This window comes from Mustelus asterias, chromosome 22 (assembly GCF_964213995.1).
Source record: "Mustelus asterias chromosome 22, sMusAst1.hap1.1, whole genome shotgun sequence".
Taxonomy (NCBI): Eukaryota; Metazoa; Chordata; class Chondrichthyes; order Carcharhiniformes; family Triakidae; genus Mustelus; species Mustelus asterias.
Window position 1 is genome coordinate 76,658,262 of NC_135822.1, and position 14,825 is coordinate 76,673,086.

The 14,825-nt window shown below is 45.5% G+C and overlaps 1 protein-coding gene across 6 annotated transcripts in view; it reads left to right on the forward strand.

Moving 5' to 3' along the window:
* LOC144510206 (uncharacterized) overlaps window positions 1-14,825 on the forward strand; it is a 91,922-nt gene that overhangs the window by 48,428 nt on the left and 28,669 nt on the right. For 2 of the 6 annotated variants that reach the window (XR_013500584.1, XR_013500585.1), the window contains exons 4-5: window positions 6,692-6,914; window positions 11,297-11,434. Coding sequence is in view for 2 of the 6 variants with exons in the window: in XM_078239699.1 (XP_078095825.1) it covers window positions 6,692-6,877 (186 nt within the window). In the remaining 4 variants the exon portion in view is untranslated. Of the gene's footprint in view, window positions 1-6,691; window positions 6,915-11,296; window positions 11,435-14,825 lie in introns of those variants that run through there. The other 4 variants (XR_013500586.1, XR_013500587.1, XM_078239700.1 and 1 more) reach the window with 4 other exon arrangements.

Sequence of the window (14,825 nt, forward strand, 5' to 3'; positions counted from 1 at the left end):
TACAGGAGTTGGGACGTCTGGTTGAAGTTGTACAAGACATTGGTAAGGCCACACTTGGAATACTGTGTGCAGTTCTGGTCACCCTATTATAGAAAGGATATTATTAAACTGGAAAGAGTGCAGAAAAGAATTACTAGGATGCTACCGGGACTTGATGGTTTGAGTTATAAGGAGAGGCTGGATAGACTGGGACTTTTTTCTCTGGAGCGTAGGAAGCTGAGGGGTGACCTTATAGAGGTCTATAAAATATTGAGGGCATAGATAAGGTAGATAGTCAATATCTTTTCCCAAAGGTAGGGGAGTCTAAAACTAGAGGGCATAGGTTTAAGGTGAGAGGGGAGAGATACAAAAGTGTCCAGAGGGACAATTTTTTCACACAGAGGGTGGTGTCTGGAACAAGCTGCCAGAGGTAGTAGTAGAGGCGGGTACAATTTTGTCTTTTAAAAAGCATTTAGACAGTTACATGGACAAGAACAAAGAACAAAGAAAATTACAGCACAGGAACAGGCCCTTCGGCCCTCCAAGCCTGCACCGACCATGCTGCCCGACGTAACTAAAACCCCCTACCCTTCCGGGGACCATATCCCTCTATTCCCATCCTATCCATGTACTTGTCAAGACGCCCCTTAAAAGTCACTACCGTATCATCTTCCACTACCTCCCCCGGCAACGAGTTCCAGGCACCCACTACTCTCTGTGTTAAAAATCTGCCTCGTACATTTCCTTTAAACCTTGCCCCTCGCACTTGGAAGAACGGATATGTCAGGAGATAATGGTAGGTGCAGGAAAAATAGGGTTGTTGTAGTGGGAGACTTCAATTTCTCTGGTATAGACTGGAAATCGCGTAGGGCTGGGAGTCGGAATGGGGAGGAATTTGTAAAATGCGTACAGGAAGGTTCTTTGGAACAATATGTAGATAACCTGACTAGAGAGGGGGCTATACTGGACCTAGTATTGGGGAATGAGCCCGGTCAGGTCTTCAAAGTTTCGGTAGGGGAGCATGTGGCAAATAGTGACCACAATTCTGTTAGCTTTAGGATAGTGATGGAAAAGGATGAGTGTACTGTTCTTTGTTCTTTGTTGGTGTCCCAAGGGTAAGTTGTTGGATTGGGGGAAGGCTAACTTTAGTGGGATTAGGCAGAAATTGGCAGCTGTTGATTGGGAGCGGCTGTTTGAGGGTAAATCCACATCTGGCATGTGGGAGTCTTTTAAGGAACAGTTGTTAGGGCTGCAGGATAGGCATGTGCCTGTAAAAAAGAAGGATAGGAAGGGTAGGATTCGATAACCGTGGATAACCAGGGAAATTGAGGGACTGGTCAAAAAGAAAAGAGAGGCATACGTTAGGTCCAGGCAGCTAAAAACGGAGGGAGCTCTGGAGGAGTACAAAGAAAATAGGAAAGAACTCAAATGAGGAATTAGAAGGGCAAAAAGGGGTCACGAAATGTCCTTGGCAGACAGGATTAAGGTGAATCCCAAGGCATTTTATTCATACGTTAGGAACAAAAGGGTTGTCAGGGAAAAAAATCAGACCTCTCAGGGACAAAACGGGGCGGCACGATAGCACAGTGGTTAGCATTGCTGCTTCACAGCTCCAGGGACCTGGGTTCGATTCCCGGCTTGGGTCACTGTCTGTGTGGAGTTTGCACATTCTCCTCGTGTCTGCGTGGGTTTCCTCCGGGTGCTCCGGTTTCCTCCCACAGTCCAAAGATGTGCGGGTTAGGTTGATTGGCCATGCTAAAATTGCCCCTTAGTGTCCTGGGATGCGTAGATTAGAGGGATTAGTGGGTAAAATATGTAGGGATATGAGGGTGGGGCCTGGGTGGGATTGTGGTCGGTGCAGACTCGATGTGCCGAATGGCCTCTTTCTGTATTGTAGGGTTTCTATGATTTCTATAAAAGTGGGGAATTATGCTTGGAGCCCAAAGAAGTAGGGGAGATCCTAAATGAATACTTTGCGTCGGTATTCACAAAGGAGAGGGATGTGTTGACTGTGAGTGTCTCGGAGGGGAGTGTTGACCTGTTAGCGAAAATCTCCATTACAAGGGAGGAAGTGTTAGGTTTTTTAGGGAATATAAAGACTGACAAATCCCCAGGGCCTGATGGAATCTATCCAAGGCTGCTCAGGGAGACGAGAGATGAAATCGCTGGCCTCTGACGCAAATCTTTGTCTCGTCACTGGACACAGGTGAGGTCCCAGAGGATTGGAGGATAGCTAATGTGGTCCCGTTATTTAAAAAGGGTAGGAAGGACAACCAGGGAAATTATAGGCTGGTGAGCTTGACATCCGTGGTAGGGAAGTTGTTGGAGAGGATTCTTAGAGATAGGATGTATGCGCATTTAGAAAGGAATAAACTCATTAATGATAGTCAGCATGGTTTTGTGAGAAGGAGGTCATGCCTCACTAACCTACTGGAGTTTTTTGAAGAAGTGGCTAGAATGGTTGACGAGGGAAGGACCGTGGGTGTCGTCTATATGGACTTTAGTAAAGCGTTTGACAAAGTCCCTCATGGTAGGTTGGTGCAAAAGGTTGGATCTCATGGGATAAAGGGAGAGGTGGCTAGATGGGTGGAGAACTGGCTTGGTCACAGAAGACAGAGGGTGGTAGTGGAAGGGTCTTTTTCCGGCTGGATGCCTGTGACTAGTGGTGTTCCTCAGGGCTCTGTATTGAGACCTCTGCTGTTTGTGATTTATATAAATGATCTGGAAGATGGTGTAACTGGGGTGATCAGTAAGTTTGCAGACGACACGAAAATGGCTGGACTTGCAGATAGTGAGGAACATTGTCAGAGGCTACAGATGGATATAGATAGGCTGGAAATTTGGGCAAAGAAATGGCAGATGGAGTTCAATCCAGATAAATGCAAAGTGATGCATTTTGGTAGAACTAACATAGGTGGGAGCTATATGATAAATGGCAGAACCATAAAGGGTGTAGATACGCAGAGGGACCTGGGTGTGCAAGTCCACAGATCCTTGAAGGTGACGTCACAGGTGGAGAAGGTAGTGAATAAGGCATATGGCATGCTTGCCTTTATAGGACGGGGCATAGAGTATAAAAGTTGGGGTCTGATGTTGCAGTTGTATAGAACGTTGGTTCGGCCGCATTTGGAATACTGCGCCCAGTTCTGGTCGCCACACTACCAGAAGGACGTGGAGGCTTTGGAGAGAGTGCAGAGGAGGTTTACCAGGATGTTGCCTGGTATGGAAGGGCTTAGTTATGAGGAGAGATTGGCTAAACTGGGGTTATTCTCACTGGAAAGTCGGAGGATGAGGGGTGACCTAATAGAGGTGTATAAAATTATGAAAGGCATAGATAGGATGAACAGTGGGAAGGTCGGTGGTGACGTTCATGAGGGGTCATAGGTTCAAGGTGAGGGTGGGGGGAGGTTTAACACGGATATCAGAAGGATGTATTTTACACAGAGGGTGGTGGGGGCCTGGAATGCTCTGCCGGGCAAGGTGATGGAAGCGGACACACTGGGAACATTTAAGACTTATCTAGATAGCCACATGAACGGAGTTGGAACGGAGGGATACAAAAGAATTATGTAGTTTGGACCAGGGAGCGGCGCGGGCTTGGAGGGTCGAAGGGCCTGTTCCTGTGCTGTATTGTTCTTTGTTCTGTGCGCCCTAGTAATTGACTCTTCCACCCTGGGAAAAAGCTTCCGACTATCCACTCTGTCCATGCCTCCCATAATCTTGTAGACTTCTATCAGGTCTCCCCTCAATCTCCGTCGCTCCAGTGAGAACAAACCAAGTTTGCTGGCGTAGAATTACTTAAGATTACCTACAGTCTGAGGATTCGGGGTAGACCATTTAGGATGGAGGTGAGGAGACATTTCTTCACCCAAAGAGTGGTGAGCCTGTGGAATTCATGACCACAGAAAGTAGTTGATGCCAAAACATTGAGTGTATTCAAGAGGAGGCTAGAAATAGGATTTGGGGCGAATGGGATCATAGGTTATGGGGAAAAAGCAGGATTAGGATATTGAGTTGGATGATCGGCCATGATGTAATGAATGGCGGAGCAGGCTCAAGGGGCTGAATGGCCTCCTCCTGCTCCTACCTTCTATGTTTCTGTGATTGATCAATGTGTTTACATTGGGAGCAGATCAGACAAGTTTCACTTAGCTGATTCCAAGCACAAATGGGTTTGTTTTATGAAGAAACTTTGGGCAGGGTGCATCTGTACTCATTAAATTTTAGATAAATGAGAGATGAACTTACTGAAGCATGTAAGATTATGTGTGGGTGCTTGACAAGGTAAGTCCTAAAAGAACATTTCTCTTCAATGGGGAATCTAGAACTGCAGGTTAATTTAAAAATAAAGTTCTAAGATAGAGATGAGGAGAAATTGCTTCTCTGAGGACCAATAGTTTGTGGAATTCTCTCCCCCAGTGAGCAGTCAAGGCTGGTTCATTGAGTATATTCAAGACTGCGTTCTCCACCATTTTAACTACAAGGGAGTCATAGGTTACGGAAGTTGGCACTGGAGGAAAAGACAATGATCAGATGAAACATGAGTTTAATGAATGGTAGAGCTGCCTCGAACAGCGTCCTCCTGCTCCTAATTCTGATGATCTTTTTCTTCTGTTACTCGGATGGCCGCACATTCGCCCTGCAGAACCTCCCCCCCTCTGAAGAGGGCGTCCATTAACCTGGCCCTGTCGGTCAATGAGTCAAACATTTTCTCTCCTGGTCACCAGGACCCCAGAGCTCCGCCCACTGCAGATGCTGGAATCTGAAACAAAATCAGAAAATGCTGGAAAATTTCAGCAGGTCTGACAGCATCTGTGGGGAGAGAATAGAGCCAACGTTTCCAGTCTGGGTGACCCTTTGTCAGAGCTAAGGGTAAAGAAAATCAGAAAAGATTTATACTATGAGGGTGGGGTAGGGGGAGCTGTAAAAGGACAAAAAGAATGTAAAGTAGGATAAAGATGGCTGAAAGAGGTGCTAAAAGTGTCCATTAAGAGATCAGAATTTGTGAATGACAAAACAGAGGTACAGATGGTCCTGCCCTGAAAGGGGGATGGGGGGGGGGGGGGGGGTGCGGAGGGGCAGCAAGAAGGAGAGCAGGAATGGAGAAGTGGAAAATGGAAGAGAGAAAGAAGGATGATAAAAATGGATAAATGAGATGAAAAGAAGAAACAGAATAAAATAAATGGAAATGGGGTGTATGTGGAGGGGAGTGTTAATGCTCTGAAGTTGTTGAAGTTAATGTTCAGTCCAGAAGGCTGTAAAGTGCCCAATCGGAAGATGAGGTGCTGTTCCTCCAGTTTGCGTTGGCGCTCACTAGAACATTGCAAAAGGCCAAAGATGGACATGTGGACAAGTGAGCAGGGTGGTTATATGGGCCAAATGTGGGCAATTGAGATTAGCTTAGGGGTTTTAAAAAAAAATGGCGGCATGGACAAGTTGCGCCGAAGGGCCTGTTTCCATGCTGTAAACCTCTATGACTCTATGATTCATATAGGGTCAACATGGAGAATTGAGTTGGGGAGTCCAGGACTGGAAGCATAGAGCCAGACATTTCAGGAGGGAAATAAGGAAACACTTCTGTACACAAAGCATGGCAGATGTTTGGAACTCTTCAATAAATGGTAGTTATTGCTAGATCAATTGTAAATTTGCAATCTGAGATATATTTTTGTTCACAAAAGCTGTTAAAGTGCAAATAAAATCTAAATACTACAGCTGCTGGAGATGGAATAAAAACAAGGTGCAGGAAAAGCTCAGCAGGTGTGACAGCATCTATGGCGAGAAACAGAGTTAACATTTGAAGCCCAATATGACTCTGCAATAGACTTTGAATATGACTCTCTGCGGCTAGTTCCAGACTCAGAACATTAAGTCTGATTCCCTTTCCACAAATGCTGCAAGACCTGTTGAGTTTTTCCAACACTTTACACAGACATGTGGAGGTAGGTCACAGATCAGCTCTGTCACCTTGAACAGGCTTAAGGAGCTTGTTCCTGTGTTCCGAGTTGAGACAAGATTGGGTAGGTGTCAGAGATATCCTGGGAACAGTGGCAGTGTTCAAAACGGTGTAGTTGTTGCTGAGATCTTACAGTCATGACTAAAATAGATTGTGTGGCCGTCATCATATTGCAGTTTATGAGATCTTCCTGTGAGCAAATTGGCTGCATTGATTGCTAAAATCATTTATTGGGGCGTCCTTTGATTGTGAAAGGCGCCATGGAAATGCATGCAAGCTGTTTCTTTGAGTCTCTATCACAGGAGCCGGAAAGGCCACTGAGCAGGAGGTGGGAAAAGTGCTGCTCCCAGGGGATGGTGTGTGCTCGACCCCAATGTAATTATTTAAACGCAGTACACGGTATCATCACCATCCAGTGGCACTGTAAAAAAAAACTGTTGCTGCACATTGATTTTCCTTTAATTATCTGTGAGCGAAATCCCTTCAGAGCCCAGATTCTAGGCTGCCTTTCTAACCTATCACAGCACATTGCGGAGTTGCACTCAGACGGAGGCTAGAGACTGCAGTATGTTGTACGAGTCTCAGATCCAAACAGGAGACAAATCTCGGCAGCAGATAAAGGAACTTTCCGGTGGCTACGATCAGTATGAACCCGAGGAGAGATTGGTAATAGAAATCAGCTCTCGGCAGGAATTTTAAAGCAGGCTGCTGCTTTTTGCTGACACTTGCTGTCGCCTTTCTCTGTGTGTGTGACAGTGTAGATTGCTTCGTGAAGATGGGCTGAGGCCCTTAGGACCAATCGCCCCCTCCCTTCATCCGAATAGACGTCAGCTCCTGCCAGTTCTACAGCTGGAAATCAAAAGAAAGAAGCCACCGCAGCGTCTTCCCTTCCTTCCCGAGACAGCAGGGCAATTCAATCCGCACATCTGCCCAAACAAGACGGTGAGAATCGCAGCTGTTGCTCTGTGTGTGACTTCAGGTAAGGGTCAAGCTTCACCATGGGCACTGTGCACTTGGAAGCTTCTGAACGTAGTGGTCATCAGGCAGTGTCTGCTTGCTGTTCATTGTTGAATGGCTTCCCCTCGGACCAATGACTGCATGTGGACCTTGTTCAATACTCTGCATGTTGCTGAATTTTGAGGTCCTGATGGTGAGAGGGAAGGGAAGTGTGTGTGTGCTAACTGCTGGATAAATTAAAGAGCACACTCTCGTCTTTCGAACAGTTTAACAAGCCTAGGGCTTACTTATGCGTTATTGTGTTTTGAGAATCGCACACAATAGTTTGTCTTCTTTTATGGTGGTGATGATGACTTTTTCATGCGCATTTTACCACAGAAAGAAAATTGTTGCATTCGGGTATAATGGGAAGAAATCTTGGCTCTGTGCCCCATGTAGCTGAGAATTGGGAAGTGTTTTGGGGTACAGGTGACGATGCACTGTAGGGATTCTATTTGAGTGATTTAATTTCATAGAATCTTGCAACACACAAGGTAGTCATTGGGCTCATGGTGGCTGTGCTGCTTCTTTGAAAGATCTTTACAGTGAATCCAATTTCCTTAATCTTTTCCAATAACCCTGCAGATTATGCTTTGTTTCCTGACCACTTACCAAACTCTTCAAGCAATGTGCCTGATTAAGCTGCTTCAAATGATCAGGGGATTCAGTTCGAACAGAAAAAAACTCTTTGTGGTGAAGGTGAGGGATTGGTGGGCAGGAGAATTTTCTCAACAGTAAATTGTTTCGTGGAATTCGCCATAAGACCAAAAGATATAGGAGCAGAATTAGGCTATTCAGCCCATCGAGTCTGCTCCACCATTCAATCATGGCTAATATGATTCTTATCCCCATTCTCGTGCCTTCTCCCCGAAACCCTTGATCCCCTTATTGATCAAGATCTTTGTCTTAAAGACACTCAATGACCTGGCCTCCACAGCCCTCTGTGGCAATGAGTTCCACAGATTCACCACCCTCTGGCTGAAGAAATTCCTCTTCATCTTAGTTTTAAAGGAGTGTCCCTTCACTCTGAGGTTTTGCCCTCGAGTCCTCATCTCTCCCACGAGTGGGAACATCCTCTCCATGTCCACTCTATCTAGGCCTCTCAGTATTCTGTAAGTTTCAATCAGATCCCCCCCCCCCCATATCTTTCTAAACTCCATCAAGTATAGACCCAGACTCCTCAACCGATCCTCATGGGGCCTAAAACTGCTCACAATATTCCAAATGGGACCTGACCAGAGCCTTATACAACCTCAGAAGTACATCCCTATTCTTGTATTCTATCCCTCGAGAAATAAATACTAACATTGAATTTGCCTTCCTTACTGCCAACTGAACCTGCATGTTAACCTTGAGAGTCCTGAACCAGGACTCCCAATTCCCTTTATTCTTCAGATTTCCAAAGCCTTTCCCCAATTAGAAAATAGTTTACACCTCTATTCTTCCTACCAAAGTACATAACCTCATACTTTCCCACATTGTATTCCATCTGCCACTACTTTGCCCACTCTCCTAACCTGTCCAAATCAATCTGCAGCCTCCCAACTTCCTCAACACTACCTGTCCTTCTACATATCTTTGTATCATCTGCAAATTTAGCAACCATGCCCTCAGTTCCATCTTCCAGATCATTAATGTATATAGTGAAAAGTTGTGGTCCCAACACTGACCCCTGTGGAACACCGCTCGTCACCAGTTGCCATCCTGAAAAGGACCCCCTTATCCGCACTCTCTACCTTCTGTCTGTCAGCCAATCTTCTATCTATGCCAGTACCTTGCCTCTTACACCATTGGCTCTTGGCTTATTTAGCAGCCTGCTGAGAGACACCTTGTTAAAGACTTTCTTGAAATCCAAATAAATCACATCCACTGGCTCTCCTTTGTCTAACTTCTTTGTTACCTCCTCAAAGAACTCTAACAGATTTGTCAGACATGACCTCCCCTTGACGAAGCCGTGCTGACTCAGCCCTATTTTATCATGCATTTCCAAGTACCCTGCAATTTCATCCTGAATAATGGACTCCAAGATCTTACCCACGACCGAGGTCAGGCTAACTGGCCTATAATTTCCCATCTTCTGCCTCCCTCCCTTCTTAATCAGGGGTGTTACATTAGCCTTTATCCAGCCCTCTGGAACCCTACCTGACTCCAGTGATTCCTGAAAGATCACTACCAATGCCTCCACAATCTCCTCAGCCATCTCCTTCAGAACCCTGCGGTGTAGTCCATCCGGTCTGGGTAATTTATCCACCTTCAGCCCTTTCAACTTCCCTAGCACCTTCTCCTTAGTGATGGTCACTATATTTACCTCTGCCCTCTGACTCTCTTGAAGTTCTGGCATGTTACTGGTGTCTTCCACCTTGAAGACTGCTACAAAGTTCCTCTGCCATTCAGTTCCTCTGCCATTTCTTTGTTCCCCCATTACTACTTCTTCAGTCTCATCTTCCAGTGGTCCAATGTCCATTCTTGCCTCTCTCATCATTTTTTTAATCTAAAAAAACTCTTGCAATTTTATGACTAGCTAGCTTACCCTCATATTTCATCTTCTCCACCCTTATTGTTTTTTTAGTTTTCCACTGCTTGCTTTTAAAGGCTTCCCAATCCTCTGACTTCCCACTGTTCCTCGCCTCACGCTATGCTCTTTCCTTTGCTTTTATGCTGTTCTTGACTTCCCTTGTCAGCCATGGTTGCCTCGTCCTCCCCTTAGCATGTTTCCTCTGCCTTGGAATGAATTTTTGTTGTGCTTTCTGAATTATCCCCAAAAACTCCTGCCACTGTTGTTCCACAGTCGTTCCTGCTAGGCTCCCTTTCCAATCAAATCTGGCCGGTTCCTCCCTCATGGCTTTGTAGTTTCTTTTATTTGATTGTAGAACCCGTTATATCCGATTCCAATGTCTCCCTCTCAAACTGAATTCTATCATATTCTGGTCACTTCCCCCTCAGGGTTCCTTCACCTTAAGTCCTCTGATCAAGTCTGCCTCATTACACATCATCAAATCCAGAAGTGCCTGTTCCCGAGTGGGCTCGAGCACAAGCTGCTCCAAAAAACCCATCTCTTAGACATTCCACAACTTCTTTATCTTGGGGTCCGCCAGCAACTTGATTTTCCCAGTCCACCTGCATATTGAAATCCCCCATGATTATTGTAATATTGCCTTTTCTATCTCCTGATTTCTTTTCTGTCCGACATTCCGACTACTGCTAGAGGGCCTGTACACAACTCCCATCAGGGTCTTTTTCCCCTTGCGATTCCTCAACTTTACCCACACAAATTCTACGCCATCCGACCCTATATCACTTCTTGCTAATGATTTAATTTTGTTTCTTACCAACAAGGCAACCCTGCCTCCTCTACCTATCTGCCTGTCCTTTTGATAGGACACATATTCTTGGATATTCAGATCCCACCTCTGATCCCTTTCCCACAACATCGTACCCTCAAACTTCAATGTGTGCTTCCAGATCCCTGAAAAGTTGATGGAAAGTGGATTAGATGGCCACTTTCAAATGGGAATTGGATAAATACTTGAATAAAAGACTTGCATTTACATCAAGCCTAGGAGGAACACAGCTCACTTTAAAATGCTTTACAAACAATGAAGTATGTTTTGAATTGTTGTCACTAATGTAAGGTAGGAAATAAAACTCCCAAAAACAGCAATGAGATTCATTAATCCAATAAAACAACATAATCGGTTTCTAAAATGTTGATTGAGAAATAAATATTAAACAGGATATGTGGGTTGGGTCTCTTGCATTTTCCCTGAAGGAAATAGATTGCAGGGCTATGGGAAAGAACAAGAGAAACGGTACTAATGGGATTTTAAGGAACTGTTGCAGGCTCAGTGGGCTGAATGGCCTTTTTATGTTCCGTATGTTTCTATTATGTAACAAAATATCTCCTTTGGTGGAGATAAGAAAAGTGAAGAAGGAGACATCATCTTAAAAATACAGGTACATCAATCAGGACTGAAGAACAAAGAAAATTACAGCACAGGAACAGGCCCTTTGGCCCTCCAAGCCTGCACCGACCATGCTGCCCGACTGAATTAAAACCCCCCACCCTTCCGGGGACCACATCCCTCTATTCCCATCCTATTCACGTACTTGTCAAGACACCCCTTAAAAGTCACTATCGACTGAAATTGGGAAGAACTTGGAAATCTAGAGCTCTTGGCTACAACAAACTGTGGATGGTGGCAGTTAATAAACATTTTCAAGACTAAGATTGATAGATGTTAGTTGGATAAGGGTATCAAGGGATGTTGAGAAAAAGTGGGTAAACAAAGTTTGGCAACCAACCAAATGCGAAATGATTGAATGGTACAATAAGCTCAAGGAACTGACTGTTTTTTTTCCCTACAGACCTGGCTCAATGTTTTGAACCTCTGTCCGTGTAACTGTCTGAAAGATCCTGCCCATTTCCATGATGCCCTTCTGTGTGACAACCATCTGAGATCTCTGTTGGGAGTCGAGCCTCAATCTTCAGCTCTCTAGTCTAAGGTAGTAGACTTTCTTCCCATAACATGTCCACCTCTCTGTCCCTCCTTGAAATCAACTGATCAACCTTTTGGTCGTTAGAAACATAGAAAAACTACAGCACAAACAGGCCCTTCGGCCCACAAGTTGTGCCGAACACATCCCTACCTTCTAGACCTACCTATATACCTATTTCCTCGGATGGTGTTGGCTAGCACGAGGGGACATAGCTTTAAATTGAGGGGTGAGAGATATAGGACAGATGTTAGAGGTAGGTTCTTTACTCAGAGAGTAGTAAGGGCGTGGAATGCTCTGCCTGCAGCAGTGGTGGACTCGTCAACGTTGAGAGCATTCAAGTGGTTATTGGATAAACATATGGATGATATTGGAATAGTGTAGATCAGAGGGGCTTTAGATTGGTACCACTGGTCGGCGCAACATCGAGGGCCGAAGGGCCTGTACTGTGCTGTAATGTTCTATGTTCTATAACCCTCCATCCTATTACGCTCCATGTACTCATCCAGGAGTCTCTTCAAAGAACCTATTGAGTTCGCCTCCACCACCACTGACGGCAGCCGATTCCACTTGTCCACCACCCTCTGTGTGAAAAACTTACAGTAAGAAGTCTCACAACACCAGGTTAAAGTCCAACAGGTTTATTTGGTAGCAAATACCATAAGCTTTCGGAGCAATGCTCCTTCGTCAGATGGAGTGGTCTCTGAGAGACCACTCCATCTGACGAAGGAGCATTGCTCCGAAAGCTTATGGTATTTGCTACCAAATAAACCTGTTGGACTTTAACCTGGTGTTGTGAGACTTCTTACTGTGCTTACCCCAGTCCAACGCCGGCATCTCCACATCATGAAAAACTTACCCCTAACATCTCACCTGTACCTACCCCCCAGCACCCTAAACCTGTGTCCTCTTGTAGCAGACATTTCCACCCTGGGAAAAAGCCTCTGAGAGTCCACCCGATCTATGCCTCTCAACATCTTATACACCTCTATTAGGTCTCCTCTCATCCTTCGTCTCTCCAAGGAGAAAAGACCGAGCTCCCTCAGCCTATCCTCATAAGGCATGCCAACCAATCCAGGCAACATCCTTGTAAATCTCCTCTGCACCCTTTCAATCTTTTCCACATCCTTCCTATAGTGAGGCGACCAGAACTGAGCACAGTACTCCAAGTGGGGTCTGACGAGGGTCTTATATAGCTGCATCATTATCCCCGGACTCCTAAAATCTATCCCTCGATTGATAAAGGCCAGCACACCATACGCCTTCTTAACCACCTCCTCCACCTGCGGGGCCGATTTCAGAGTCCTGTGGACCCGGACCCCAAGGTCCTTCTGATCCTCCACAGTACTAAGAGTCTTCCCCTTTATATTGTACTCCTTCATCCCATTTGACCTACCAAATGGACCACGACGCATTTATCTGGGTTGAAGTCCATCTGCCACTTGTCCGCCCAGTCTTCCATCCTATCTATGTCCCTCTGTAACTTCTGACATCCCTCCAGACTATCCACAACCCCACCAACCTTCGTGTCATCGGCAAACTTACCAACCCATCCCTCCGCTTCCTCATCCAGGTCATTTATGAAAATGACAAACAGCAAGGGTCCCAGAACAGATCCCTGGGGCACACCACTGGTGACCGACCTCCAATTAGAAAAAGACCCATCTATACCCACTCTCTGCCTCCTTTGGGCAAGCACAGTAAGAAGTCTCACAACACCAGGTTAAAGTCCAACAGGTTTATTTGGTAGCAAATACCATAAGCTTTCGGAGCTTGCTGCTCCTTCGTCAGATGGAGTGGTCTCTGTTCTCCAACAGTGCACAGACACAGAAATCAAGTTACAGAATACTAATTAGAATGCAAATCTCTACAGCCAGCCAGGTCTTAAAAGGTACAGATAATGTGGTTGGAGGGAACATTAAACACAGGTTAAAGAGATGTGTATTGTCTCCAGACAGAACAGCTGGTGAGATTATGCAAGACCAGGGGCAAGCTGTGGGGGTTACTGATGATGTGACATAAATCCAACATCCCGGTTTAGGCCGTCCTCATATGTGCGGAACTTGGCTATCAGTTTCTGCTCAGCGACTCTGCGCTGTCGTGTGTCGTGTGCCCTTTGGGCAAGCCAGTTCTGGATCCACCGGGCAGCAGCCCCTCGGATCCCATGCCCTCTCACTTTTTCTAGAAGCCTTGCATGGGGGACCTTATCGAACGCCTTGCTAAAATCCATATAAACCACATCTACCGTCTTCCCTTCGTCAATGTGTTTAGTCACATTTTCGAAGAACTCTACCAGGCTCGTAAGGCACGATCTGCCTTTGACAAAGCCATGCTGAGTATTCTTGAGCATACTAAACCTCTCTAAATGCTCATATATCCTGTCCCTCAGGATCTTCTCCATCAGTTTACCAACCACTGAGGTTAGACTCACCGGTCGGTAATTACCTGGGCTATCCCTATTCCCCTTCTTGAAAATAGAAACCACATCCGCAATCCCCCAATCCTCCGGCACCTCTCCCGTCTCCATCGACGATGCAAAGATCATCGCCAGAGGCTCTGCAATTTCTTCCCTCGCCTCCCACAGTAACCTGGGGTACATCCCATCCGGACCCGGCGACTTATCTATCTTGATGCCATTCAAAGATTCCAGCACAACCTCTTTCTTCAAGTCGACATACTCAATCCTTTCAGTCCACTGCACGCCCGCAGTACATCCACCCAGGTCCTTCTCCTCTGTGAAATCCGAGGCAAAATACTCATTGAGCACCTCTGTTCTAAGAATCCTGATAGAAGGTCACAGACCTTACAACATGAACTCAGTTCTTTTCACTCCTCCGATACTGCCTGACCTGCTGAATATTTTGATCATTTTCTGTTTTCATTTCACATTCCCAGCATCAACAGTATTTTGCTTATTCATAGAAACTAGAAGCCGGAGTAGGCCATTTGGCCCTTCAAGCCTGCTCTGTTATTCATTTTTATCATGGCTGATCATCAAATTTAATATCCTGATCTCCCCTTCACTCCATATCCTTTGATCCCTTTAGCCCCAAGAACTTTATCTAATTTCTTCTTGAAATCGGACAATGTTTTAGCCTCAACTCCATTCTGTGGTAGTGAATTCCACACAGTCACCACCCTCTGGGTGAAGAAATTTTTCCTCACCTCAGTTCTAAAAGGTTTACCCCTTATCCTCAAACTATGACCCCGAGTTCTGGACTCCCCAACCATTGGGAACATTCTTTCTGAATCTACCCTGTCTAATTCTGTTAGAATTTTCTATGAGATCCCCTCTCACTCTTCTAAACTCCAATGAATACAGTCATAACAACTTGGTCTCCTCATATGACAGTCCTCCTATCCCAGGAATCAGCCTGGTAAACCTTCACCGTACTCCCTC